Source organism: Balearica regulorum, chromosome 6 (assembly GCF_011004875.1).
Source record: "Balearica regulorum gibbericeps isolate bBalReg1 chromosome 6, bBalReg1.pri, whole genome shotgun sequence".
In the NCBI taxonomy this organism is placed as follows: domain Eukaryota; kingdom Metazoa; phylum Chordata; class Aves; order Gruiformes; family Gruidae; genus Balearica; species Balearica regulorum.
This window is the reverse complement of record NC_046189.1, coordinates 16,998,984-17,025,506: the sequence shown is the minus strand read 5'-3', so window position 1 is coordinate 17,025,506 and position 26,523 is coordinate 16,998,984. Positions and strand designations below refer to the sequence as shown.

General features: G+C 36.0%; 1 protein-coding gene across 3 annotated transcripts in view; it reads right to left on the bottom strand.

The window, feature by feature from the left end:
- Window positions 1-3,331: 3,331 nt before the first annotated feature.
- CWC22 (CWC22 spliceosome associated protein) overlaps window positions 3,332-26,523 on the bottom strand; it is a 34,410-nt gene continuing 11,218 nt past the window's right edge. For all 3 annotated transcript variants that reach the window (XM_075756509.1, XM_075756511.1, XM_075756510.1), the window contains exons 13-20: window positions 25,274-25,355; window positions 23,995-24,055; window positions 11,145-11,222; window positions 9,834-9,986; window positions 8,808-8,935; window positions 7,791-7,892; window positions 7,506-7,702; window positions 3,332-4,169 (exon numbers count right to left, since the gene is read on the bottom strand). In XM_075756509.1, coding sequence (XP_075612624.1) covers window positions 3,586-4,169; window positions 7,506-7,702; window positions 7,791-7,892; window positions 8,808-8,935; window positions 9,834-9,986; window positions 11,145-11,222; window positions 23,995-24,055; window positions 25,274-25,355 — 1,385 coding nt within the window. In that variant the 3' untranslated portion in view covers window positions 3,332-3,585. The remainder of the gene's footprint in view (window positions 4,170-7,505; window positions 7,703-7,790; window positions 7,893-8,807; window positions 8,936-9,833; window positions 9,987-11,144; window positions 11,223-23,994; window positions 24,056-25,273; window positions 25,356-26,523) is intronic.

Genomic DNA, 26,523 nt, shown 5'->3' with positions numbered 1-26,523 from the left:
TCCCCCACAAAAAAAATCATTTAGACTTGAGTATATGAATAATCAAGCTTCACAGATCTTGCTCCAAATAAAATTATAGTTAGAGAACAGAATTACGATTCTTATAAATACCATGAACACTTCAGTCAAGATTCATTCTTACACAGATGGTGAATCAACTGGGTGAGTCCGCAGCTCCTCTCTACAACACCTAATGCCACTACTGTGAGGAAACTCAAACTCAGCCAGGGAGCCCTAGCTAAAGGGATGCAGTCTCTCTTACCGTATCTAAGGACTTGCATACTACAGCCACTTTTGAAAAGTACAGTTTAAGCATACAAGATCAGGTCATCACAAGTTCCTTCCCAAACATCTTTTTGGTTTGTACCAGCTCAGAGCCAGCCAAGTCTGGACGTCTCCTCTGGCAGCTGTGTCCCTTGACCAGTGAGGGCAGTTAGTACATAAAGCCCGAACAGGAGCTCACACTGCAACGCTGACAGCACGAGGGACTGTGGGACCCAACCCAAGAAGCTCAAACACAGCATGAAGACCAATGCCCAGATGGCCAACACCGCATCGCTATGAACACCCTCACTCACAACACTTGAGTCTAATGGAATATGTTGCTAGTTATAGGGCCAATAAACAGCTCATTCCTCTGACATAACGTTTTCATTTGTCCGAGTCAAGAGCACTCATGATTGAAACTTCCAGTTCAGTAAGATCAAAGCAGCTTGTTATTTATTTTAGCCGAGAGGCAGCCAAGCCATTACCTGAACGCAGCCCAGAGGTACCTGCACTAGGTGACTTCTGGTAACAGAGGTCTATTAAAGGTCATAACCAGCACCAACTGCAGAAAGCCAAGGCTAGGCTGCTCCAATCATGCTTTTCAGTAACAAGGATTAACAACTGAGCAAAAGAGTGTTATAGAACTCTACTTCTTGAAGTCTTTCAGTCAAGACTGCTATTCAAAACACAACCTAGAGCTCCAGTATTAATTATAGACTAGACATATCACTCAGTTCATTACTGTGCATGGGCTACAACTGGCCATTCCTGCTGAGGAAAGCAAGCCCAGGATCACTTTGGATCACTCAGCTCTACAGCAATTGAGAGGATGGACTGGAAACAAATCAATCCCCCAAACGCTTATGTCACTGGGCAACTCCTGGAATACCCTCATTTTTAATACGACATAGTATTCTGACTTCCTTTCTCTTATAAAGCCTATAGTAAAATAAATAAACAAAGGGCAGGAGGACTGATCAGGGCTATAGAGCCCCACACAAGAAAAGATTACAGGTGAATTAACTTATGGAAAAGAATATACACCTTTAGGTCTATAAAAATCACACACAAGATGGCAAGCAGGAAACAACTACACACCATTATCCAGAAAACACACTGGAAAGCAGCAAATGAAAGTATGAAAGTGATCAGGCAGAAGCTATCAAAGAAACATACGGCACAGTAAAATACTGGAACTCCTGGCACAGGATGCTGCAGAATCCCCCCAAAAAACACCAAGAAATTGTAACTGCAGCTAAGACCCCAGCTCAAGTCCTAGTCTGACTCTCTCCATTCTTTCACCATCAAAGAACATGTATTTTTATTGGCTAGTATGAAACACCACAAAAAACTGGTCATGTTTAAGCTGGCATTTCCTGATCAGCATGTCTGAGATCAAATGCTTTATTTTTTAAGAAATGTTTTATGTTTTCGCATTTATTGTTTTAATATATTTCCATTTATTAAAGATGTAATTAACAAGCTTTTTAACTTGAACAGAATATCTCAAAAATTATGGGTTAATAAAATTTATGCTAATAAACCCATAACACAGTAAGGAGAGTATTACTGTAGATAAATTAATTTGTACAATTAAACCATTATGAAGTACAGATCATTTTCAATAATGCTCGCAGACAGCTATCAAAGAAGCATAATAATTATCAACAAAATTCTTTTTAGAAAGCATTCTTTCAAATTACGCTTTCCTGGAATTAACACACTGCCAAAAATGCACAAATCATTTGGAAAGCGAGAACTGCGTTGGACAAAAAACCACCACAGTTTAAACAACATATACCTCATGATGTCACTAAAGCATTTTTAGCTGTGTGGTTTATTAAGATAGAAACCTCATTTTTTTCTCTGCAATATGAATTTATTTTCCATGCAAATGTTTTCAATTGAAAATGTTTTATTACATGAAAGCTTGCAGTAATAATTTCTGTTAAATACAGAAAAAAATTTTAAAATGTGACATTTTTCTTAGAAAAATGTTGTGACAAGATTTAGGCAAAACAGATCTATTTCCTTAGGAATTGGTGTATTTTCTGCTATAAAACAGCTCAAATTTTCTACGCTTTATACAAGATGAAATATGATTTACACATGAAATGTGTAAGTTCTCGTATACCCAGCAACTGTGTTCATTTCACAAAGTAAAAAAACCATAGTCCTACAGCATCAACAACTGCATAGCATACAGCTATCACCTCTGTCTTTCCTACTGACCATGTCCACACCATTTCCTATTCCATGCCAAAAGACTTTGAAAATTTTCCTTAGTTATTAATGAGATTTAGAGTCTTAACTAGATGATTTTGATTCATTACTCATGCAATGAATGTTGAGCTAGTTGCTTCAAATGACTCCAGGTAGAACAATTTTATATTAGAAACTGCTGCAGCAACTGATTTTTTTTTTTTTTGCAAACTTTGCTTCCAATAAACCTGAGCACTTCAAGCCACATAGTTCAAAACATCTAAAGATTTGAAATACCTCTTATTTTGATTTCTTTTTTTTTTTTTTTTATATACTGGAAAAGATGTTCCACTTACTTTGTAGGACTAGAGTTGAAGTCTATTACTTTAAAATCAAATTCATAGTTGAAAAAACCACAACTTTTTTTTTCCTCCCATCTCTAAGATCACAAGCGTAACTAGCTCAGGATGTTACAATATTAAAAAACATTGTGAAAAGTAACAGAACAAGTTGACACAGTTTCAAATGTGACATTTAAAACAGCAATATTGCTTTTCCAATTTTTAACTCTTGAAGAAAAAAAATAAACTGAAGTATTTCCTGAAAATTTTAGTCAAATTTGCTTTTATGTTTGCAAAGTTGAAAGAATATAGCTATAGAATGCCTGAAATGTTTATGCTGATGTTTGAAAATTTTTATAAAGTCTTCTCATTTAACATTTACATTGTAATCTGAAATTTTTACATTTATCACCCTAGCCTCAGTATCTGACTTACAATTAATAAGCAAAGTTAAAACCCAATGTTTTTTAGACTACAAAGTTACAATTAAAATACTTGAAACTAAGTGACAAAAACACCCATTTCGGTGAGATCTTAACGGTTTTATTCACAAAATAAACAGCTTTGCCTTTGCAAAGGAAGACTTTAACAGAAAGACTCAATGCAATAGTTATAAAAAAGTGGTACTGAAAATTTGAAAAAATCTGATAAAGTTTACAAATGCAAACTGTCACTTTGTACAAAATCTTTTTTTTAAAGAAAGTTCAGTAATAGATTTTAAAACATGGTTTCAACAGCTCAGAAATGCACATTTATTTCAAACTCTGGTTAGGTATTACTTTCGTCTATGTGGGGAATTCTCCCTTCGTCTGTCCTCCTTCTTTCTGGATTCTCTGTACTGGTCACAGTAACGGTTGTACTTCTCTTGGTATTTTTCTGAACCATTTCTGTATCGGTCGTCTTGGTCCTCCTCTCTTGGACTTGAGTTATTATGGGCTCTCTCTCCAGATTTTGATCTTTCCCTTTTTCTACTGCGATGTCCATTATCTTTGCTCCAGTGTCTGTAACTTTCATCATCAGACAGAGAAGCTCTTCTCTCTGCTTTCTTCGGTTTTGAATTACTGTGTTTATTTTCTAGATCCTTACTTCTTTCATGGTTCCTGTCCTTTCCACTGTGGTAACTGTCTCTGCCATTGGACTCGTCTCTGTGATATTTTGATACGTCATCTCTCCTGTGTGATTCTCTCACGTTTCGGTGATTTCTTTCTGATTTGCTCTCAGTATCACTTCTTTCCTCTTGCTGCCTCCTTCCCATTTTCTTTTCAAGTGATTTCCTTCTCCTTTCTTGTTTTTTCCCAGAAACTTTATCAGATTCTCTATTTTTCTTTTGCATTCTCTTTCTTTTGGCTTTAGGAACATCTGAAATTATGACAAATTATGGGAATAAGGTTACATTTTAATTTATTACATCTAACTTGTTAGACTACATAGAAAGTTCTAAAGAGTTACTTTGTCAGAAAACTTTTGTGGGTCTGTACCCGGACAAAGGTTTCAAAGCAATGAGCTTTGATTTTATTGCTACCTCCACCCTCAACAGAATGTCTCATGCAATGGAGGAAAATTAATCCATTCTTGAATTGAGCAGGTACTGATTATTTTTAAATGTCTGTATGCATTACAGGATTTTTATTTTACATAAAGAGAAATTCTCCATAAGTGTGAACTATCAAGACCAAGACTAGTTTCCATTTTTCCTCTAACTTTCAATGTTTCTCAGTAACTTCACTGTTTAACAAAAGAACCTCATGTTAACAAAAAGCAAGGTCACAACACATCATCCCAAAACCTTAAGAGCATACAAACAGGAAATTAGGGAATAGCCTTCTGCATTTCATCCCATTTGCAATACCTACTCATGTATGAAGAACATGATGCAGCTTAAACCAAAAAAACTTCTTCAGCTTACAAAAACCCAACAAACCTGCACTTGAACACAAAACATTACTAAGCAGTCATGCCAGTGTTAACAGAGTAACTCATTAAATGGGAAACTGATGTAAGATCTGCAAACCTGTTGATCAAGAATTTTTTGGTTATGTAAGATATGCTTTCATATTTGAAAAGATTTGAAATTCCACATACTGACAAAACTCCAATAACCTTGCTCTCCCCCGCCCCTTCCCAGTTAATTGCTTAAGAGGAAACAACTCAAATTTGTACAGATGTGGCTGCCACTCGAGTATGCATCAGCAGGACTTTTATCCCTTCCCTCTCTGCAAGTGATGCCTGACTTTTGAGAACCTCTAGCCATCACCATGCTCTTGTTGACTCAATACAAAAGGACCAGGCATAGGCTGTAAAAGTCATATATCAAAGCACTCTCACAATTTTTTTTTTTTTTTAAGAAAGATCACCTTTCCCAGACAATTCAGTCTCTTAAAATCATTTGCTTTTCCAATTACTTCCTGGAAAAGCTTATCAGTCAATGGAGATTAAAAGCAGCAGATGGAGAAAAATCTCCAACACTATCCTCTGAGGAAACAGAGGCATGCTGAAATGGCTTGAGATAGTGGTACCACAGCAACATAACAATGGCTCTTTGGCTCATTTTCAGGAGAAATACTGCCAGCTTTGTCAACAATTCAAGATTAAAACTTGTGTATTTCTAAATGCACAGTAGTGCTCATGTCAGTGGAAGAAGCCTTACTCTTCCTGTTTGCTCTTTATAAGGAACATCTAGATTTCACTCGACAGTATTTATCAGTAAACGCTGAAGTTACAGCCATTTAGAATAACCATCAATTCACCTTACTGTATGAACTGTAGTATCGTATCAGCTGTTTCTAATCACTTTTTGATGATACTATAGCCATAAACTGATGTAATAGTACATCAAATATCTGTGTTCTACAGCAGCTGGTTAGTCTCATGTCTGAACTAAGGCTTCCTGGCATTCTGAAAAAAATGTGATGATTGATCACTTCAGATAGATTTTAATACATTAAGTTTTTTCAACAGTATTTTCCCTATTATTTTACATCCACCAAAATGCAGAAAAAGACCTGAGAAAGTAAATACAAAGGAACAAGCTGCTTTGATAACCGACAAATTTCATTCTCTGCTGGTCCTGTTTTGGTTGGCATGACCTCTCCAGAGCACTGCTGAGCTAGGTGGTGAAGTTCCACACATTAACTGTCACTAAGACAGCAATCTCTAATTTAGCTCTATGCTCAATTTCTAATCAGCAGTTTTTCCATTTTCTCTTATATATTGCACTGTTAAAACACTGAAATACTGTAGCACATTCCTCTGAGAAATGGGTTTCAACTCTACCAAGTTATTTTAAAGATTTAAAAAGCTGCAAACACAGGAAGGCTTGGAGTTATAACAGTAATGGACCTCAACCAAGTTTACCATTGAAGAATATAGCTGTATTTAAGTACACAAGAACCGGGGGGGCGGGGGCGGTGTGTGAAACCAGGCTGCAAAGATATCAAAATGCAAGTTTTAATGAATGTGTTCCTGAGTGGAGAAAGGACAAGTAGTAAAAGGGAAGATCCTAAACTTACAAGACTAAAGTGTTCTTACTAGCAGACTGCAGACTCAGTTGGTTTGTCACTAAGGACTAACCTCTCTGGTTCCTATCAAGCAGCTCAGCAGAGCTGCAGCTGTCTATGCAGGAGCCATCTGGCTCTTTGCTGAACTAACACCTCCTCTGACCCTGTTTAACTGTGCCCTCCTCCAGTGCTTTGTTGTCATTCATGTGATTAATGCGATGACACACAAGTCAGATGTTGTACAGTAAGATTGCAATGGAGAACAAAAATGCATTTCCAAAGCATGAGCGGTTCACCCCGCTTTTATTTTATTGATCAACATTTTCATTTCAAAGGCATGTGATAAATCAAATTAACTTTGAATCAGCAAGCTTCTGTACTATAAAAAAGAGTCATGCTGTGTTATCACCTGCTCAAGCTATATGCAGTGGGGGAGACCGCACACACTAACTCATACTAGCATGTACTTTATAGATTAAGCAATGTTTATGATGCTTCATGTCAAATAGAAGGTTCTACATCAGCAGGAGAGTATTAAGATGCTAAATGCTAATTGTAATGCATAAAACTACAAAAATACCAAGGTGTCAAAAGGTAATTGTTCCTTGAAGATTTCTGTACAGACAAGAGCCTTCACTATATCACTACACAACCTCTTCCTGAGGAAGAGGAATTAGAAATCGAGACTCAGAAGGAGAGTAATTCAGCTAGAACAGAACAATGCTCTTTCTGAACCATGAAGAGGCACATACTTACAGGGAAGGAAACAAGTAGTATCAAGGTCACTCAATCAAGCCAAGCAAAAAAAGAGCTGTAGACATCAGTCTCTACAGTTCACCAGTAAGCATCTCACAGAGATATTAAGAGAATGACTCTACGCCCTCCATCCTCCACTAAACAGAATGATAGTACTGCACAACAGGTATGGACTGTGTAAAAAAGTAATCTACAAAACAATACTCCTCAGATGTTTAAGTCTCTAAAAATGGAACTCAAGTTTTTCTGAATTCTAAAATAAATTTCCATGAACAATAGTATTTTAAAACTTTAAGTTTAAAAAAAAAAGACTAGTTTTTAAAGCAAAGAAACTAACACTGTCTATACCCAGTTTTCCCCCAAAACAAGTATACATAGAAACAGAAATAAATAGGTGTATAAACAGAAGAGAAGTAAATATTTGTATCCAGTGTTTAAGTACCTGAGTCACTGCTGTTGCCACTACTAGATGAGGAGTCACTGCTACTGGATGACTCTGAGCTACTGCTGCTGCTGTCAGAATCAGAATCTGAAGAAGAATCTGTCTCTGAAGATGAAGAGGAATCTGATGACTCAACATCTTGTTTCTGTGTCATTATCATCTTTGGTGCGTTTTTAAGATGTTCCCGTAATTCATCCCTAATTAACAAAAAAATGCTTTATTTTTTTTTCCAAGGGAGGGGGGAGGGAAGGAAAATAAATATTGAATCAGAAAAGTGTTCCTCACGTTAGTCCTCCAAGGCCAATAGAAGTGAAGAAATTGATGGCAAAGCGAGTGTTTCTTGGATTATCCCGAGGCAGCAATCCCTCAAAGAAAGGCTGCAATGTTCTGATGAAAACAAACATCTAAATTAAACATCATGCCAGCTTAGCACTAGTTTTCATTGATATTAATAAACTGATAAAGAAACTGTATGGATCTCCATAGGACAGCAGAAGTTTTCTCTTCATGCATTTTTCAATACTTTCATTGTTTATACCTGTGATGTACGTGATCAAAATGCTATTTAAAAACTTGATCTTTTATGAAACATAAGCTACTGTCAGATTATGACAACAGAAAGCCTGATGTTGGGAAGCCCTGAAGAGACTTATGAAATCACAGTAGCCTGTGATAGCAAAGGATAATACTTGTTGACCAAGAAGTTCAAAGATCAAGGTACCTATACTGAAATCCCAAACAGTTTAAGTTTACATGAGCTAAAGCATCTACTAAATTCATCACACATAGAAGAAATCCCAATTTACAGGAAATAGCTCAAGCAACTGAAGGGAACATTGCCAGAATGCAACGCATTAAATCACATACAGGCTTAAAAGAATGTTATTTACACTATACTTAAGGATGAGCAATTTATTGTAGAAAAAATGGAATAGTTACATGCTTTTTTCGAAGTTTTGTCAGAAAAAGAAGCCACAGTAACATTTATTACAGAGCTATATAGCTGACAATATATAAAAACAGACTTGCACCTGGAAAAATACTTATACAAGCTAAACTATCATTGGGAAAAAACCCCCAACAAACAAACATCTTGCAAATGGTCGTGCACATACCTGAACCCAAATTGACGGTAACACACTCAACAGGACTCTCTGCAATGACTGAATCTATACATGAACTTATTCTTGAAGTACTGCAGCTACAGAACCGCAGTCTTAGTTGAACTTGAAAACAGTTATCTGTACTTTTAGATGAAGAAACTAATAAATTCACAGTTTTGAAAATAAAATTTGAACTTACTCATCTTTTAATCTTGCATTTAGATTAGGAAGTCCCATATATTCACTGAGTTCCTGAAAGAATATTTTGACAAAAATTCTACTGGAGGATGTGGTAGTTTCTTCACTCAGTATTATACATTCAAGGACCTGAAAGTATTTAGAAAAAAACCCTTAAGTTTAAACATACATTTTTTTATTTACCTTAAAAACATGTGTCCTCCTGAAATGACTAATAAAGTCTGATTTATTTTTTTTTATTCCCCCCCCCCCAAGAACATAAACCCTGTAATTCTTCAAGACTGTCTTTGTCAAAAACTCTTTTCTACCATCTGGGAGCTTCTGATATTTATACTAGTAATTCTTTACAGATTTATTTTATCCAGGAAAGCTTCATAAGATAAAGTCAGGTGTGTGAACTTCTGGGAAGTTAAAAATTTGGGACTTAAGTTTTAAAGAGGTAAAATATTTGGACTGACTTGGGTGTGCCTGAAGAATGACAATTAGACTGGGCTGTGAAACAAGAATAAAACAGTAGGAAAAGAGAAGTTACCTTGATAGAAAAATATAACATTAAAATGAAGAAATAAGTATCTCCGAATGCAACAAGATTGCCTTTATTTATCTGGCACTTAGATCACAAAATGGCAGTATTTTTAAATTTCTTATAATTATATAAAACTTTTAATTTCACATTTAAAGATAGTTGTAAAAGGTTTCTTTAGGCTTTTTAAACTGTTCTGCTATTTACATTGCTGATTAAAAGTTCAAAATTCTAAAAAAATACATTTTAATCAATCAATTGCAAACAACACTTAAGTTAACAATACTTAAGAACGGAAGAGAGAGGACAATGATGCACAGGGGGCAGAAAGAGATAAAGCAACACAGAATTGTTCAACAGTGTCTGAGAAGATACCTAAAATAATCCAGTTTGCTACAAATACGAGTCGTTCCAAATTGTAGAATAAATACTAAAACTAATGTACTGAATACCAGAGATTAATTATTGGAAGAGAAATCTAGGACAATAGCCATTTTTACTTACACTCCAGGGAATTGAATCGGTGTACAGTAGATGAGCAAACATCTTGGCAACATTCCTCAATTTGTTCGTTTCCAAACGATGAATGGTATCATACTGTTCTTTGAAAATAGCTTCAAAGGATTCCATATATTCTTTTTTTAACATGCAGAAACGCTGAGACAACATTGCACAATTTAAACCACCAGATTAAACAAAACATTAAACATGCAAATAACCTACATGTAAGTGACCTAATGGTGCAAATATTTACTGCAAGATTTTGATTTTAAATAACCCTTGGAGGAGAAGAAAATACCTTCAAATGGATACATTTTATTGCTTTCAGCAGTTTGTCAGAACAAGAAACTTATCTGCATTGCAAATTAGTAATTATCAATTTTGAACTACAGCAAATTATTCAGCAATTTCTTTTACTTCCATACATCCAGTAGGGAATGTAACCTGATGTAACTCCATCAAGTGTAATTTTTTTCATAACATCATTGACTATTTAAAATTAGAGAGGCAGCAGGGAACACAGAGCTAAGGTGTTTTGGACATAAACATTCCAAAGAACACGGAAACTGACATTTATATGCTACTGAACACTTAGATTCATATAGTTAGTGCTTCGTAACTGACTATTAGCAGAAGTATTTCCTCAATATGGTAGATAATTCCAAATACTGGATAAAGCACACAAATGGAAAAAAAACCCCAACACTCCCTTTCAGCATAACTTGCTCCCTTAAGACGACAAGTATTTTATCTTAACTAGTGAGATCTGTCAATATCATAGATAGGGAAAACTTAACTAAGAAATAACTGCAACTAAATTAGCAGTTAGTTACACAAAATCAGAGAGCTAGCTGTTTACTGAAAAACAAACAAAGCAGCCCACGCACAACCCCAGGACAGTAAGTATTCAGTCCTGTGCTCTAAATAAAACCTGTTAAGTAGCAATGAACGAAGTAGTAAAGGACAGGAGTCTCCAAAATTAATCTTCAGCACTGTAAAAAGGATATTTTCTGGTAACTCATAATACTTTTACCTCTTTTTAGTACCATTCCTTTGTCACTGATTATTGTTCTACCATAATGAGAAAAAGAGGGAGCCAAAAAAAAGCAACAATATAAAGAGAAAATGAGGCGGCTCATTCTGCATTCACTGCGCTTACTACAATTACAATATTAATTCAATCAACTAATGCAATCAACTAATCAAACCATTTTCAGAATGATAAAAAGTTATCCATTAAAATTTAAGTCTGACACACAAAACCCCCAATGAAATTATCTACCATAAAGTGCAAAATCTGAAAACAGCACTCACCCCTGCCAGTAACCCAAAGAACTTCTCATATGTTCGTTGCTGAGCACAGCAGTCAAGTATCATATTGCAGAGTTCTTTCTAGTTTAAGAAAAAAAAAATAATTGTCTAGGTAAATTCACTGTAGCAGCAAAAAACCATTACCAAGTACCAAATTACATTGATGCGAGCTTTGAAACAAGGGCATTTACATAAAACTTCATTGGCACTATCAGTAGTTTTCTGAGTTTATCATGTTTTAGAAATTATCTGGGGCATAAATATGAACTTTTGCCATTTAAATTTCTTCTTCTGCTTAAGCTAGAATTTATGAGTTAACACACTGTACATCTCGACTGACTTTACTAGAGTGCAAAAAAAGAGGCATAAGATTAAAAAGAGAAGGTTTGAGGGGTTTTTTTTTGTGATTTTGTTTGTTATTTTTTAAAATAGCTCCAATCCCTGCATTTGTAGAAAATGAAGATTCTTTGCAACTTCCAAATGTGAAAATTGCATACAGACAAGCCATTTGGAAACTTAATTACAACGTGCATGCTCAGCAGCGTATTTCCAAAATCAGAAATATCTGTAGATTTTGGTATATATTAATATTTTAATTATTCAGCCATAATTTTCACCACAAGCTTTGCTTACCATAAGCAAGCAGAAGGCAGTGTTTCACTGCAACTACTTCCCCAGACAGGCCTGAGGGTGACATTCAGAAAGACTAAACTCAGCTTGGGAGACCGATCTGCCTAGACTTCCTCTAAAACCAAGAGAGTGAGAGGAATGTTTCTAAAGAAGCTGTTTTAGGCTCATATTGCAAGTCACCCTCTAGAACAGCATCTCTCCTCCTTGGCTAGGAAGGAGCAGAGGAAGCCTAGCCAGATTAGTCCCCCAAAACTTTTATGCATCCCCCATTGTTAAAAGCCTGCTTTCCATTTTTCCCCATCTCCCTGGTGGACATGGATGTAAATACCAACTGTGGCAGTCCTGCAGAAGATGCTCTCCTACCATTGATTTGAACTATCTAGACCAGTTAGAATCAGTCTTTTGGGAGTACAAGTTTTCTGGCTCCCTTTCTCCTTGTTCCCCAATACCATCACCCCAAGATCATTATCGAATCACCCTCCGGCAGCTACCACCTCCTATTCTTTCACACACACCAAACTAAGAACCAGAAGGAAACACACAGGTGGATTCTGCTTTGTACCTCGCCCCTAGGAGCAGAGAGCAGTGATCTAGGCAAGTAAGCATACATGAGCTTAAAAACAACTTACTCCTCTGACCAACTATGTAAATTACAGATTGTAATATAGCTATGAACTGGTTTAGGGCAACTTTTGAAACATTACTTAAGTGAAGCAAACACTTTTATATAAATTAAGAGTCATGAAACACACGGAACTTAAAACAGGACTGCAGTTTTTCTCATTAACTTTTTTGTATTATTATTTTCTTGTAAGACCAACTTCATAGCATAAACCAACTTATGACATTCCCAAATAGGTTTTCAGCTGTCAGTCATATATCTGTCACGGTTCGTTTAATTTCTCTTTAAACTAATAACACTCCCATTACAAAATATTGGATAATTTCAAGCATTTTGTCCTCTATCTCACACCAGTTTATTGTACCATATACCAGATTTCATATCCTCCCACTTGTGCCATTCTTCCAAGCACCTATTTCAAAAGGAAAAACTCTTGCCCATCACGAAAACTCAGAACAAATAAAAAGCCAACCATGCTGAACAAGAAGAAAATATCCCCTCCAAATATTGAGGTAGTAATGTATGAAACATCCTTACAAATGTGTTAAAGGCATTCTTTTCAACACTGTCACATCATGTTAGTGTGATGTATTAAAACATGTATTAACTTTTTTATATTATTCTATTTTACAGTAATGCTGCAGTTAATCAGTTTTCAAACAATAAAAAGGGTAAAGTGCTGATGCCACTACTAATAAAGTCAGCAAGACTTGAAAAACAAATTAGTTTTCTTCCTCATCTTAAATGCAATTACAACACTGGTATCCCCTGTGGTTTAGAGTAATTAAATATTTTAACATTTTAATTAAATATTACAATGATTTCTAGGAGGGTATCTTTAATAATCACATGTATGAAAATAGATTTGTCCACAAAGACATTCTTGCTAGTGTTATCAAAACAACTCCAGGTTAGGTCTAAAGGAACTGCCTTCCAGATTAAAAATTAACAAACTTGCAAATGATTTAATTATTTTTTGAGAGATGTGACAAGTTCACATAACAATTCTAGCTTCATTTATAGGGTTAAAGGTTAGTTAACTCATTTCCATGCTCCCAATGATAACACTTCTGGTGATGTTTATGGCAGGAAGAGCCTGTGGTTTTTAGTCCATCACTTGCTGTAAAAAACGCAATGAATTTGTTTCCCAATTTTACAGGCAATTTATGTACCATGTTGTTCCAACAGTTTTCATACAATGCTCAACAAGTGATTATTCAGCTTAGTTAAGAAAGTATGTATAGCTACCCAATCATGAAGTAAAACGCCTTGAAAATATCTGACATCCCATACAGATGGTGTATGATCTTTTGTAAAGATCTTTAATTCATTATTGTATCATGGAAAAAACATGGCACTTCCCAAAACTGCCAAGACAGAAGATAAGGAGAAAGCTCCTTTAAATACACTGTTTTTCTTACAGTTCTGCCTAAACATTTCCTACTAGCTCTTACCCAAACAGGATAATGGTTTAGACAGACCATGGCTTAACCTAATATGGCAAGTATCAGGGTACATTTAGAGATGCTGAAGGATAAACTAGGAAGACATGAAAATCAGACCCGCTTTTTTCCCCAGCTTTACCATTTTAAAAACCAGGCACACTCTGCCCACTCTATATTCTCTCAGCTTCACACAAAGGCTACGTTCGCTGCAGATAGCTGAGTTGCTTTAGCAGCTTCTTTCTCACTTCCTCCTGATCATGGGTTCATTTATACAGTTACTAGGTTTTCCCCCCCCACCCCCCATTTCTTCTTCCCTTATTTTTTGCTATTTCTTTAATGTTTGCATTCAGCTAAGACTGCTATTTCAGAGCTGCCCCCCAAGAGCAACACAATTTCCACCTCCCCTCCCTTGCCAGCCATGCAGCTCTGGTCCATCCACAGCGTACACAAGCTGAAGCAATCGTGAGACATCCCCACCTAATGCAGCTCCTTAAAATAGAAAACTATCAATCCCAGCACTTGGTTTCTACAATCATACAAGGAACCAAGGGAATTGATTTGCTAGAAGCAAACCCAGTAAAGGACATAGGTTGGTTTAAATCAATGTAAAATTAGAATTATATGGAAATATGTGCCTTGCATTTTATACATTTGCACTGCTTTTACAGAAGCTACGTTTTTCCTTTTTCCTCTCAGCTGAAGTGTATTTTACTTCCTCTTACTACCTTAGAGCTCTCTCTACTGCTGCATATTTTAATCTGTGTAACCATCATATGCACCTATTTTTTCCAGCATCTCTCCTCTTTTTCTTCTTCATTCGTAGAATTACCACTTCGAGCCACGGCTGGCAAAGCCATGGAAAGTGTTTCAGTACGCAGGTGGCTTCGGGGCAAACTATGTGCAGTGCTTTTGACAGCTACTATACTGTCTCCAGGTCTGTCCTGTGTTTGGTCAGCTAATGGTCTCTGTCAAATTTTATTGGCCCTTTATTTACCATTTTTTACCTCAGCTTGTTTTATGCTTAGAGCAATGTGTGCTTAAAGCTCAATACGGTTATCAAAAGTCTTGCACAAATCAGACCTATAACATGTAATACAGAAATTGTTAACTGGATCTAAGGATAGATATATTTTTAATCATGCTGCTACAAGCCTGCAACACACACACACGAATCTGGTGAAATAATAAATTAAAGCCCCACAGCTTCCCTTCTACCTGAAGGCTACACATGCAACAATTTTAAATGATGTCACTGAGGTAATCTGAGGAATTCCATCTCCTTAGGTTAAATGCATACACACGTTTGGAAGATCAAAGTCTACCCAGAATTCTAGCTAATGCCTGTTATCAGTAACACACAAAAGAAAGCTGGAAAGGGACTGTTTACAAGGGCATGTAGCAATAGGACAAGGGGTAATGGCCTTAAGCTGAAGGGGGGGGAGATCTATACTGTGAGAGCGGTGAGGCACTGGGACAGGTTGCCCAGAAAAGTCGTGGATGTCCCCTCAAGGTTGGGTAGGGCTTTGGGCAACCTGGTCTAGTGGAGGGTCTCCCTGCCCATGGCATGGAACTAGATGATCTTTTGAGATCCCTTCACACCCAAATCATTCTATGATTCTGCATGTATTCTTTACCTTCATTCTGTAGACGTTATCATGTACCACAACATACACAGGAAGGGCAACGTGCTTCCCAGTTATATGATGAAACTGGCTATTTTTACCTCATTAGTATCTTTAATGCCATAAAGATATGCAATTATAGAAAACTTTATCTTGTGCTTATTGGAAATATTTTAACATAAATATGACCTGTCACATTTATAGAATACATGCGGCCTATTTTCCAAAATATAATTAAGCTTTAAGCACTCAAGATAATTGAAAATTAGTCTTAGATTTATTTTTTTTTAAATATTTTCTGGTAGAAAAAGAAAAAAAAATTGTTAAGAGCTGAAAAATTTAAACTCACGAAAACTTATGAGCATATGCTTAAAATAATCTTATCTAATAGATATCATGTATTTAAAGGAGTACTTTTAAAATGTAGTCTACCTTATTAACTGGAGAGGAAGAGAGTAAACCAGTTCCACAAATGGGTCTTTCCAAATTTTACCTCAATATCCAGATTCTGCACCATTACATGCATTTCCTGATGTTCTGTATCTTCATGGATTACACTGATGTCACACAAGTTAAAGCCACTGAAGAAGCAAGACCTTGTGTATCAAAGTTTTATATCCTAGCTATAGAGCACTCAGAAGCAGGGTGGGGGTTTTTTGATGTTGTAGTCTTCTGAGGCTCCTACATGTGTGAAAACCACGTCTAAAATACTATGTAATCTGTAAAAATTTTGATCAGTGTAAAATGACCAGACAGTAACTTAACATAAACAAGTATACAAATCAACACTTTGACTTGAAAATGTCAAAGTCAAATTTCTAGTGGGAGTATGGACCTACCTCAAACTCAAGGCTACTGATAACACAAAGACCTTTGGAAGACTCTACAGGACCAGACATCAGATTGCTTGTGATCTACACATTTCTGGCATCAAATACATTATTTCCATTTTAAAGGTATTATTCACAAGCCATATAAGCTAACCTCTGTATTTTATGTACTCAGTAAACACCTTGTAAACTGATAGACTGCCAAAAATATTCCCAGGAACATAAATGTCAAAAGAGCCAAACAGTTTAAGAAATTATGTCCTATACGTAAGGATTGGTTACTGCACCTTGGATTGAGAAACAGCTACTAACACACACAGTCCTTTTCAACACAAAGGAAATCAGGCTGAGGGCCAGCTTTTCCAAAGTTTTGAAATATATTACAACATTCAGCTATAAATGTTTTTAAAAAGAATTTTTAAAAATTATGTATTACCTAAGTTCTTATTTTACTGGTTTTTATCATACTAAAACATCTGTAAATTAAGATCACGAATGCCTTGAGCCACACTGATGTTCAGATGAGCAATTTAAGAACAAGATCATTCTGATTTTGATGGAACTTGCAGATTTACAGCAACGTACTTGAAAAGAAGTACAGTTAAGTTTAATGAAAAATCTGAACTAAATGCTATGATAGCCCAGGCTAAAATAGTATATATACGGTTCAGAAAATTAGATGTATCCTGTCATTAGGCTTATACTTCCAGACATTAACAACAACAAAAGAAGCAGGGACATAAAGCAAGTTTATGCATTAACAGAACTGTAATTAAGCATACTTTTAATGTCAGTTACTGCTATGGACTTTTTTTTTTAATTGCTAAATTATGAAAATTCAGATTGATTCAGCATCTCAGACCCACAAAAGTCCTCCTTCAAAAGACAGAAAATTTTAAGGATGATCATCTTTCCCAAGCAGCAGCAAGCCTGTGAACTAATCATGGTGCAGTTGCCAACCATACCAGTTGCAATGCCCTACAGTAACAAAGGAAACCAATGAATCTAAGAAATCATCAGCTCGATCAAAACATAATCATCAGCTTTAGACCATCCCACTCTATACCAGTTTCCTGGACTACAATCTCACTGAATGTCAAGTCAAAATAAGTACTTGTTATCTTCAAGACTTGATGCACAAATAGCACAAGAGAGACACTGACACCCCCACTCCTCCAACTAGGACTGTTTTGAGCAAGTGTGACACCATCCTGTAAAAATGAAAATGTGTCAAATGCATAATTATTTCAAGAAGGTTGTGCCTACAATAACTTTTCTCTTTTCAAGTAAAAAAATAAATACCCTGTGACCCATGACCTTTGCATGCGATAACTACATTGAGGGGCAGATATCCTTACAGAAGGGGCTCTAATTTAATTTAGCAAAGTTCCAAGCATTGCTGTATACAAGTTTAGTTCTCATAACAACCAAAAAAAGGAACAAAAGCCTGAAAGCCAATCTGGTTTAGGCACATTATGGTTGGCTGGTTTTTTTGGTTGGTCGTCCCTACTCCCCTCCCTTGAGGGAGACTGGGTAACAAGGTTAAGACATTTGCCTTTCTGTTCTCAGCTTGAAAGATGCTAAGAACCTTTTAAAATTAAGTATTCTGTAGGAAGTAGCATCTTAAAATAATAATAATAAAAAATCTATGTTCCTCATATATGTTTTCCTAAAGATAGATCAATTCTCTAGCTAAGTAGTTGTCACTCCTGTCTAGATTTGCATTACTGTGAGGATCCTCAACTCTTTCTTTCAACTAAAAACATTAGAAACTGAAATGTACTCCACCAAGAACAGAGGCAACAAAAATCTCTTAAGGGAAAGCATAAAGTAAAAAAGCCTATTTCTGACATTTTAGTCGGACTTGTTTATATGCTTTCCTCACAGTTCAGAAGCCAGAACAACTGGTAATACCATACTCCTCTAACTACAGTTTTAATTTATTTAAATTTTCTTGTTTGGTAATGCATGGGATTAATGCAGCTTTAACACAGATAATAACAGTATTTTTTTTAAAAACAGAAGTAGTGTGCTCTGCCAAGGCTGAACATATGCCCAAAGAAGCAACTGTAGGGCTTGTTTAGAACAGCTTCTCACCAGCTGCAGTACAGACTACAAAGTTTTTCAATTTTTGATCTGCAGACTTCAGCTGGGTCTAAATAACACCAAGAAAAGCAAGCCTCCTCCTATTACATTTATTGTGAAAAGGAAGAATTTCAACTATTTGTATTTTTTTTTTCCTTAAAAAAAATAATCGGAATAACACATGAGAATTAAATTCTAAGTATTACTACTTAAATATTACCACTTAATACAGAAGAGCAGAAGTAAGATACCAAAGTCAGTCAAATCAACAACAACAACAAGCATTAAACCCTTTTGTTAAAGCTTAAGAATCCACATGGAAGAGTATGAGAGAGTTCCAATCCATAGGAGATGCATACAGTTGTCTTGACATCTGAGTTACAGTAACGACATTCACAGATCTGAAAATGAAGCATGCTAGGTTAGCAAAAATCCATTTGGAACCTACTCCTAGTGGGGATGGATGTCAACACAAGAGATAGTAAAGTATTAAAATGTAGAAGGTTTTCATACCTGGACAAGAATTCAAAAGAGATGTCTGAAACAAAGTGGGGGGGAAATAATTTAAAAAAAAAATCAGAGGCAGGAAGATAGCAATACCATTTAATCTGCTGAAGTCGTAAGAAACAGAGTAACAAAAAAACCAAATTTAACTTGAACAGGCTTTTAGTAATAGATTTAGGAAAAATTCTCATAATAGAACTGAAAAAAGTTACAAGATTTCTTTTAAGAAACAGTGGTGGAACAAGAGAGGATCTACAAAACATCACGCACAGAAGGATCCTAAAAATCTGTAATATAGAAGACACAGCGTGAAAAAGGATCAGGAAGAAGATTTGTGATGAGAGTTTCAAAATGGCTTCGGGACATTTATATTAAACAGACAATGTAAAACCACAGAGGATTAACACTTCTGCTAATTTAAGGTAACCATGACATGCCAAAAAAGGATACAGACAGAAGAAACCCAAAAGGTTACAAAAAACCACAAAAGATAAACAAGAAAGCACATTGCTTACATCTATCAAAGATTAATAAAATACAAAAGAAATTATACATTTTAGGAGATTTAATTTTTAATGACTAAAGAAGGGCCCTTTTGATACAGAAGACAGACAATGAACATGCTGGAGTCATCTACAAAAAGATTAGAAAGGGTGAGAACCAGATCAAGTGTAATCAGGGGGATTAAACTAAGACAAGGTCCAGATACAAGAAGCAGGTATTATATTTCCAGAATGCTGGAGCAAAAATAAATGAAGAGTCAAGGAAAACTGGAAACAAAACCTGAGCTTATGAACCTGGAAAAATGTTGAAAGCAAAGGTGTTTTCTAGAGAAAGAAAAATGGGACACTGTAGTAGGCAAACCTTTCACCCAAAAAAAGGGTGTGGGAAAAAATAAAAAGGATGAGGAGATGGAAATGAGTATTTTGAGGAAGGAGAATATACAGCTAGAGACTAAAAATTAACTGCACGTAAATTGGATGGGAAATGGAAGATGGATGTTTAACAGCATCATTCACTTCCGAAAAAGCAGCATTTCAGTTCATGGCAAAATGAAAAATGCGTTAATCTCAAGCTAGAACACAACAATTTTAGGCTAGTAAATAAAAAAAAAGGCTGCCAACATTCCCCTCAGTACCTGGTACTAAACTGCAATGCCAAAAAGCAGTATTATGTTGTTCTGTTCCGTAGATGATCCATTTGAACCTTAATCCTCTTTCTGCCAGAGCTGTGCGACAGATCCATTACTGGTATTAAGCATACAAAACACTTGTGTCGCACAGCAGTTAACATAACATGGTAATTTGATAATTCAACCACTGATAAAAACTACTAAATATATTCCTGAACTCAGCTCCGCCAAATCACGCCAAAAGTGTCTGTAAATAAAGGTTTCTGGAACAATTAACCTGCAAGAAAGTCGTTAAGACTGTATAGTTTCAAAGCTGTTCTTCATGTCTGTCTTTAGGTTTTTAAATTGTATTTAATCGACACTTCAGTACTCGAAACCTGTGGAAAACAGTCAATGACAAAATACCTGCTTTTCATGATAATCACCATTCGTAGTAGACGTTGGCATAGAGCATGAGCTCTTACCTACAGGGTCTTCACCATAAGAAACAACCAACCATGACATTATCACCTCTCCTACACTCAATGTAAATTGCAGTTTTCTTACAAGCATAAACAAACTTTGAAGAGTCACCCAAGAGTTCAGCAAATGTTTCAGGAATTTCTCAAGGCTCGTTAAAGCTTTGAGTCATAAGGTGCAAAGAAATTATAAAAGACACATCATCCTGCAATACAGGTTGCTGAAGTGTTCAGTAAGAGAGACCCAAAAAAGTGCTTTTTATGGCTCAAAAATAATCCCATGGTTTGTTTTGATAATGAAGGCGGGGGAATCAATTTGCTAAAGGCTTCAATCAGAAGATATGGGCTTGAAAGAATAAAAGATTATTTTCCTTGTTTAAAACCTGGCAGTTAATTCAACCAGAAATTCCTGTTGAGTGCATTCTGGTTTTTATCCACACAGACTCGAGCCCCATAAATCCTTGAATAATTTTGTCTGTGTCGTGCTGTACTTTCTGCTCTCACACTGATCAGGAAACCTTGTTTTCTTCCTTTTTGCCCCCATAAACACTCTTTCAGAGCTGCAAGTCTATACAATGAGCAAGTCAAGGCTCTCACATCTCTGATTAAGGTGAGGTGAAAAGTAATGATAATTATTAGGGGGAAAAAAATAAATTGGCACAAAGAAGAAGCTCCATGTGATAAGAAGATGCAGTTTTACAGCAGTTTTGAACCTTGAATTGTAGCAATTCCTACAACTAGTACTGAACCATAGGTCGATACTAATTTATCTCTTTAGATAGATACAGACTTCCACTCACACAAAATGCCAAAAATAACAGTTTTGCATTTTAAAATCATCTCATTCATAGGAATTACAGCTGAATCATCACTACATCACCTCAGATTCCAAAATAAATTATGTAAGTGCTACAAACTCTAATATTCAAATACATAAATTCTTATTAATCTAAATGTAGTAGTTTTCAAAGAATGCTATATATTTTAATATTAAAAACTGTGATGTTTAGTGAATTTTACACATTTTCCAAATCACAAAGTGATAGCAAAGAATCTGTTGGAATGAGATGTTAAGGGAACAAAGCAATACTGCCTAGAGACTTGACTAGACAGCTAGCGGGATACTGTATTTTGTCTACTCCAATCATTTGTTCTCTAAAGAGACATGAAAGTCAGTGGCAACATTTCAGAGATTATAGTGCTGCTGGTCACAAAGCTACTGTACTCTAAATTAGTTTGCATTGTATTTAATCAATTCCCAACAGTTTCATATATATTCAATTTACTTTCTTAAGTCTCAAAACTAGATCTGGGAGTTGATCCGAGAGCTCTCCTACAAAATTAGGAATAACAGGTTTTGTTTGCAGTGCAGCAGAAAAAAATCCCAAACATGTTTGCACATTTATTTTTTGCACAGAGTAACATTCATGTATTTTTAATTTGTGATTGAGAGGGGAAATATAAAGTGCTCAAAGATGAGACAGAAATACAGCCTTTCACAGGATTATGTAATACAAAAAAAATCATATTTAGTAAATTAGCACCTCAAAGTATATGAAAAGTAACACCTTAAATTCATCTGTGTATGTCTGATTCTTTTGCTTTCTGTGAATCCTTCACTTACTGCAAATAAAAATAAAATAACCTGGCAGCAAATAAGTCATCAAATCGCAAAAATATCAAATAAAGCGCTGAATGAAAATCTACTTTTTTTTATACACCTAAGATTCTGACTAATTGGTTGTTTTTTGGGGTTTGTTTTTTTCTTCCCCCATTAAATCTATCTTTTCTGAGCAGATCTTGCCCACAGAATAGTTAGTAGTTGACAGACAACACAATGGTATTAAATACCAACAGTTAAGTGGTTCTCTGAGCAGTTACCTAACAAGCAGTGTTATACAAGTTATGTCTCCATTGTATGATCTGGTACATATATTCTAGATTGTTCTCTCTATTCTTTAGAGCTGAACTGATTTGCTGGAAGACAGGATTTTTTTCTCTTTAGAATTCTTCGGGTTATGCTTCACTGAGAATTATAATCCTATGCATGCTTAGTATTGCATTTCATTCACAGAATTAAAGAATTAGGTAAGAAAATACACCATCATCTGAATTCTTAGTTTACTTCCACGTAAACTGCTTAGTAACAAAATAGTACGAGAACTGAAAAAAGAATAGGAAAACCAATTTCTGATTACTAGATTAAACCAAGTTTTCAAAGAACACCACACTGTAGCCTAGATCTCCACTTACTAGTTACTATTACACTAATAAAGTTGCTTCTACACAGTTTCAAATAAAACAGAATAGTGATAATAAAAACCACAAGAAAATTAACAGCCCTCAAGTGCAACTCCCATGATGACAGCTTACATCTGACTGAAAAACTGTTTATATAATTAGATGAGTATTGACATTCTACCAGGATCTAGTATAAGTACCAGCTGAAGGACAGTTTCCTTTCCTTGAAAACATACTATTTGTATTGATCTTACACATAGTGTCTGAGGACAAAACAGATATTTGTCTTATGATCTCCAAAGATTACAACAAAGCAATCACTTGGGTCACAACAACCCCATGCAATGCTACAGGCTTGGGGAAGAGTGGCTGGAAAGCTGCCTGGCAGAAAAGGACCTGGGGGTATTTGTCAATAGCCGGCTGAATACGAGCCAGCAGTGTGCCCAGGTGGCCAAGAAGGTCAACAGAATCCTGGTGTTTATCAGAAACAGGGTGGCCAGCAGGACTAGGGAAGTCATCATTGCCCTGTACTCAGTAATGGTGAGGCTGCACCTTGAGTACTGTGTTCAGTTTTGGGCCCCTCACTACAAGAAGGACGTTGAGGGGCTGTGTTCAAAGAAGGGCAATGAAGCTGGTGAAGGGTCTAGAGCAGAAGTCTTACAAGGAGGGGCTGAGGGAACTGGGGTTTAGTCTGGAGAAAAGGAGACTGAGGGGAGACCTTATCACACTCTATGACTGCCGGAAGCCAGGTGGGTGTTGGTATCTTCTCCCAAGTAACAAGCGACAGGGCATGAGGAAATGGCCTCAAGTTGTGCCAGGGGAGGTTTAGACGGGATAGCAGGAAAAAATTCTTCACCAAAACGGTTGTCAAGCACTGGGATAGGCTGCCCAGGGAAGTGGTTGAGTCACCATCCCTGGAGGTATTTAAACAACATGTAGGTGTGATGCTTCTTAGGGACATGGTTTAGTGGTGGACTTGGCAGTGCTAGGTTAATTGTTGGACTTTAAGACCTTAAGGGTCTTTTCCAACCTAAATGACTCTACGATTTGAACTGCTTGACAGAGGATCCAATTGCATAAGACAAATGTCTTATGAAATATATGTCAGCCTATTTGCTCTAAAGGTTGTAAGACTCATTTTAAGGAACAACATCTGTAAGGAATCACTCTCATTCATCTGCTTGCTATACAAACTAGGTCCCAGGACAAAAGTAAGGATTCTAGATACTACCACAGTACTATTTCTTAATAATGTTCATAACAGAAAAGAATAAGAAGGCTTACAGTCTGACTTTCAGGAAAGTCCATCTTCAGCAATTTGTGAGCACATTCTTCAAAGTCTAAGCTGCAATAATAGAAAAAGTACTTATTATCTGTGCAATATACACGATGCTAAAAACATTTCAGAATTGACTGTTGGTGTTGAAACTTCAACTGTTTTGAAATAAAGTCTCATTAATACTCAAAAAGCAGTTTGTTTTGTTGGGTTTTTGGTTGTTGTGGGGTTTTTTAAATAAACATTTTGTATTTCATGAGTTTATATGTGAAAATTAATCCAAAGTCACTACATTTGCAGACAACCTGAAAACAAGGTGACTCCGGTCATTATTACTATTACATCATCTTACAAATCTTAGCAAAACACAAACGTGAGCTCATTTTGCATATCCTGAAAAACAATGAAATGCAAGCACTGTACATCAGCCAGTATATACCACACTCCTCTTTCCACTCCTGTTCTTGCACGTTGAAAGCCTTTAGCTACCAGTACCTCGCCCCACCTAAGTATAAGACGAACGAAGTATGGCAAGAAAGTATTCAATGGTAACTTTGAGAAATATAAGTGCCTTTTGTACATCTCAGTATAGTATTAATTCATTTGTCTAATGATCAATACCACAACTACATTATCTCACCGCTCATGCAGGTTCAGACCTGCAGAATATTGTGGGCCATGCCTACTTTCAACAATAGAATTGAGTGGCACACAACAGATTAATCTCTCCTTTCACGCAGGCAACACAGGAGCTATACCACCGTGTTTTGATTATTTGTGCCATGTACTGCAAGGGGATTTCATTCCCAAGATGAACACAAATACAGTACGCTTCAGGGTTGGTATCTGTATACTTATTTTCCAAACAATGCAGATGGTAACAGGCCTAAGGAGTACTATCCTTACTCTTAGAAGTGGAGGAAGTCTACAGCACCTGTACTTTCAGAGAGTCACACTTTTTTTCAGAAATTCTTAAGATGCTGTATAATCTGAAGATCATTGACTTTTGTTCACTCAGAAAAGTTTGGATTACAGCAATCCTCATAGAAAAGTCCCAGTGCACTATGCAAACAATTTGAAACAAACAGGATTTATCTTAGAATGATAATTTGGGTACCTATTTGTCAAAACAGTCTGCTTTATACAATTAGGTCAGGCTCCATAAAGAACATTTACCTGCCTTTTTTTTTTTTCATTGCACACTAAAAAAAGAATTTAAAAAGAAATTCCAGTTCATCCATTTCAAAAGAACTATACTCATAGGTGGACAAACTATATTCTATTTACCTTGACTGAATAGCAAGATAAATTGTACGACGGAAGGAGACCAAGTTAATTTCTGTTTTGTCATGGACAGTAACTTTCTGACCTGGGAAACAAAAACATGGTTTTGTAAAGAGCAAAACATTAAGGCAGATATACGTAATCTCTTAGAACAGTTCTATTTACTAAGTCTGTAGCACACTGTATAATACTTTTTCTAGAAATATTTAGGACTGTTTAGCAGGTTTGTTTATTTTTTGTTATTTTTAGAGAAGGGGGAAAAAAGCTACATTTGCCTCATCCATAACTAGCAGGTAAATATTTAGAGGTGCAGTTTTAATTCTTAAAACTGTACCTCTAAATATTTAACTCCCCTTTTAAAGGCCTTTCACATAACTTAACCACTGCAAACTCTGGGTTTAACATTTTTTGTCTACATTATTAGCAAGGCATTTTCACATAATTTAACTATACAATGCTTTATGTAGCTTTCCTGATTTTAACAGGAAATTCTTTGTTTCTGTCATGTGTAGGATCTACTTTTCCGCATTCTGCAAAGTTCTGTTTTGTCCTGGAACAAGTGTAAAAGAATCCATTCCGAACCACAACCTTTCTAGGAGCACCTTCATTCATAAGGTATTCACTATTCCTTCATTCTTTTAAAGGTTGTTAATAGCATAAGTGATGAAAAGTTATGTGAATTCTCATACTTTTCATCAACCTGGAAGCTCTGCTCTTCTGTGAAATACTCCAGCAAACTGGTGAGGAAATCCATTCCTGGTATTCTACAAGAACAGGACTTGGCTGGCTTTTCGATCACTCATACAGCCTGCACAAACATTTCAGTTATGCTTCTCCATCAGTTTTTTTCCTGGTAATCAAATACATTCTTTGAAAATGTGTAAACACTGACTGCTTCAACTAAAGATCAAGAAAGGGGGTGAACTGAACTAAGAAGTGAGGTACAAAGGATGTAAACAGAGTTGTAAGAAAACCCATTCTGATTTTGAAAGTGACTTACAAATACAATAGAGCACTAGAAAGTGTCCAGAAAGGTTGTGTCTGATAGTTGTTAAGGAAGTGTTTTCACATTTATTATTTTTAATGTCGTATGTTTGGCAAGGCTTTCTTGCATGAAATCAATATGGTAAAGAACAATCAAGCAAAGTTGTTTTCTGTTTTCAGCCTGTGCTGAATGCTTCCTTTTAGGCTATTACTTTTATATTACTTGCTAGTAAACACTTAGATCTCAGAATAGTTTAAGATGAAAACAT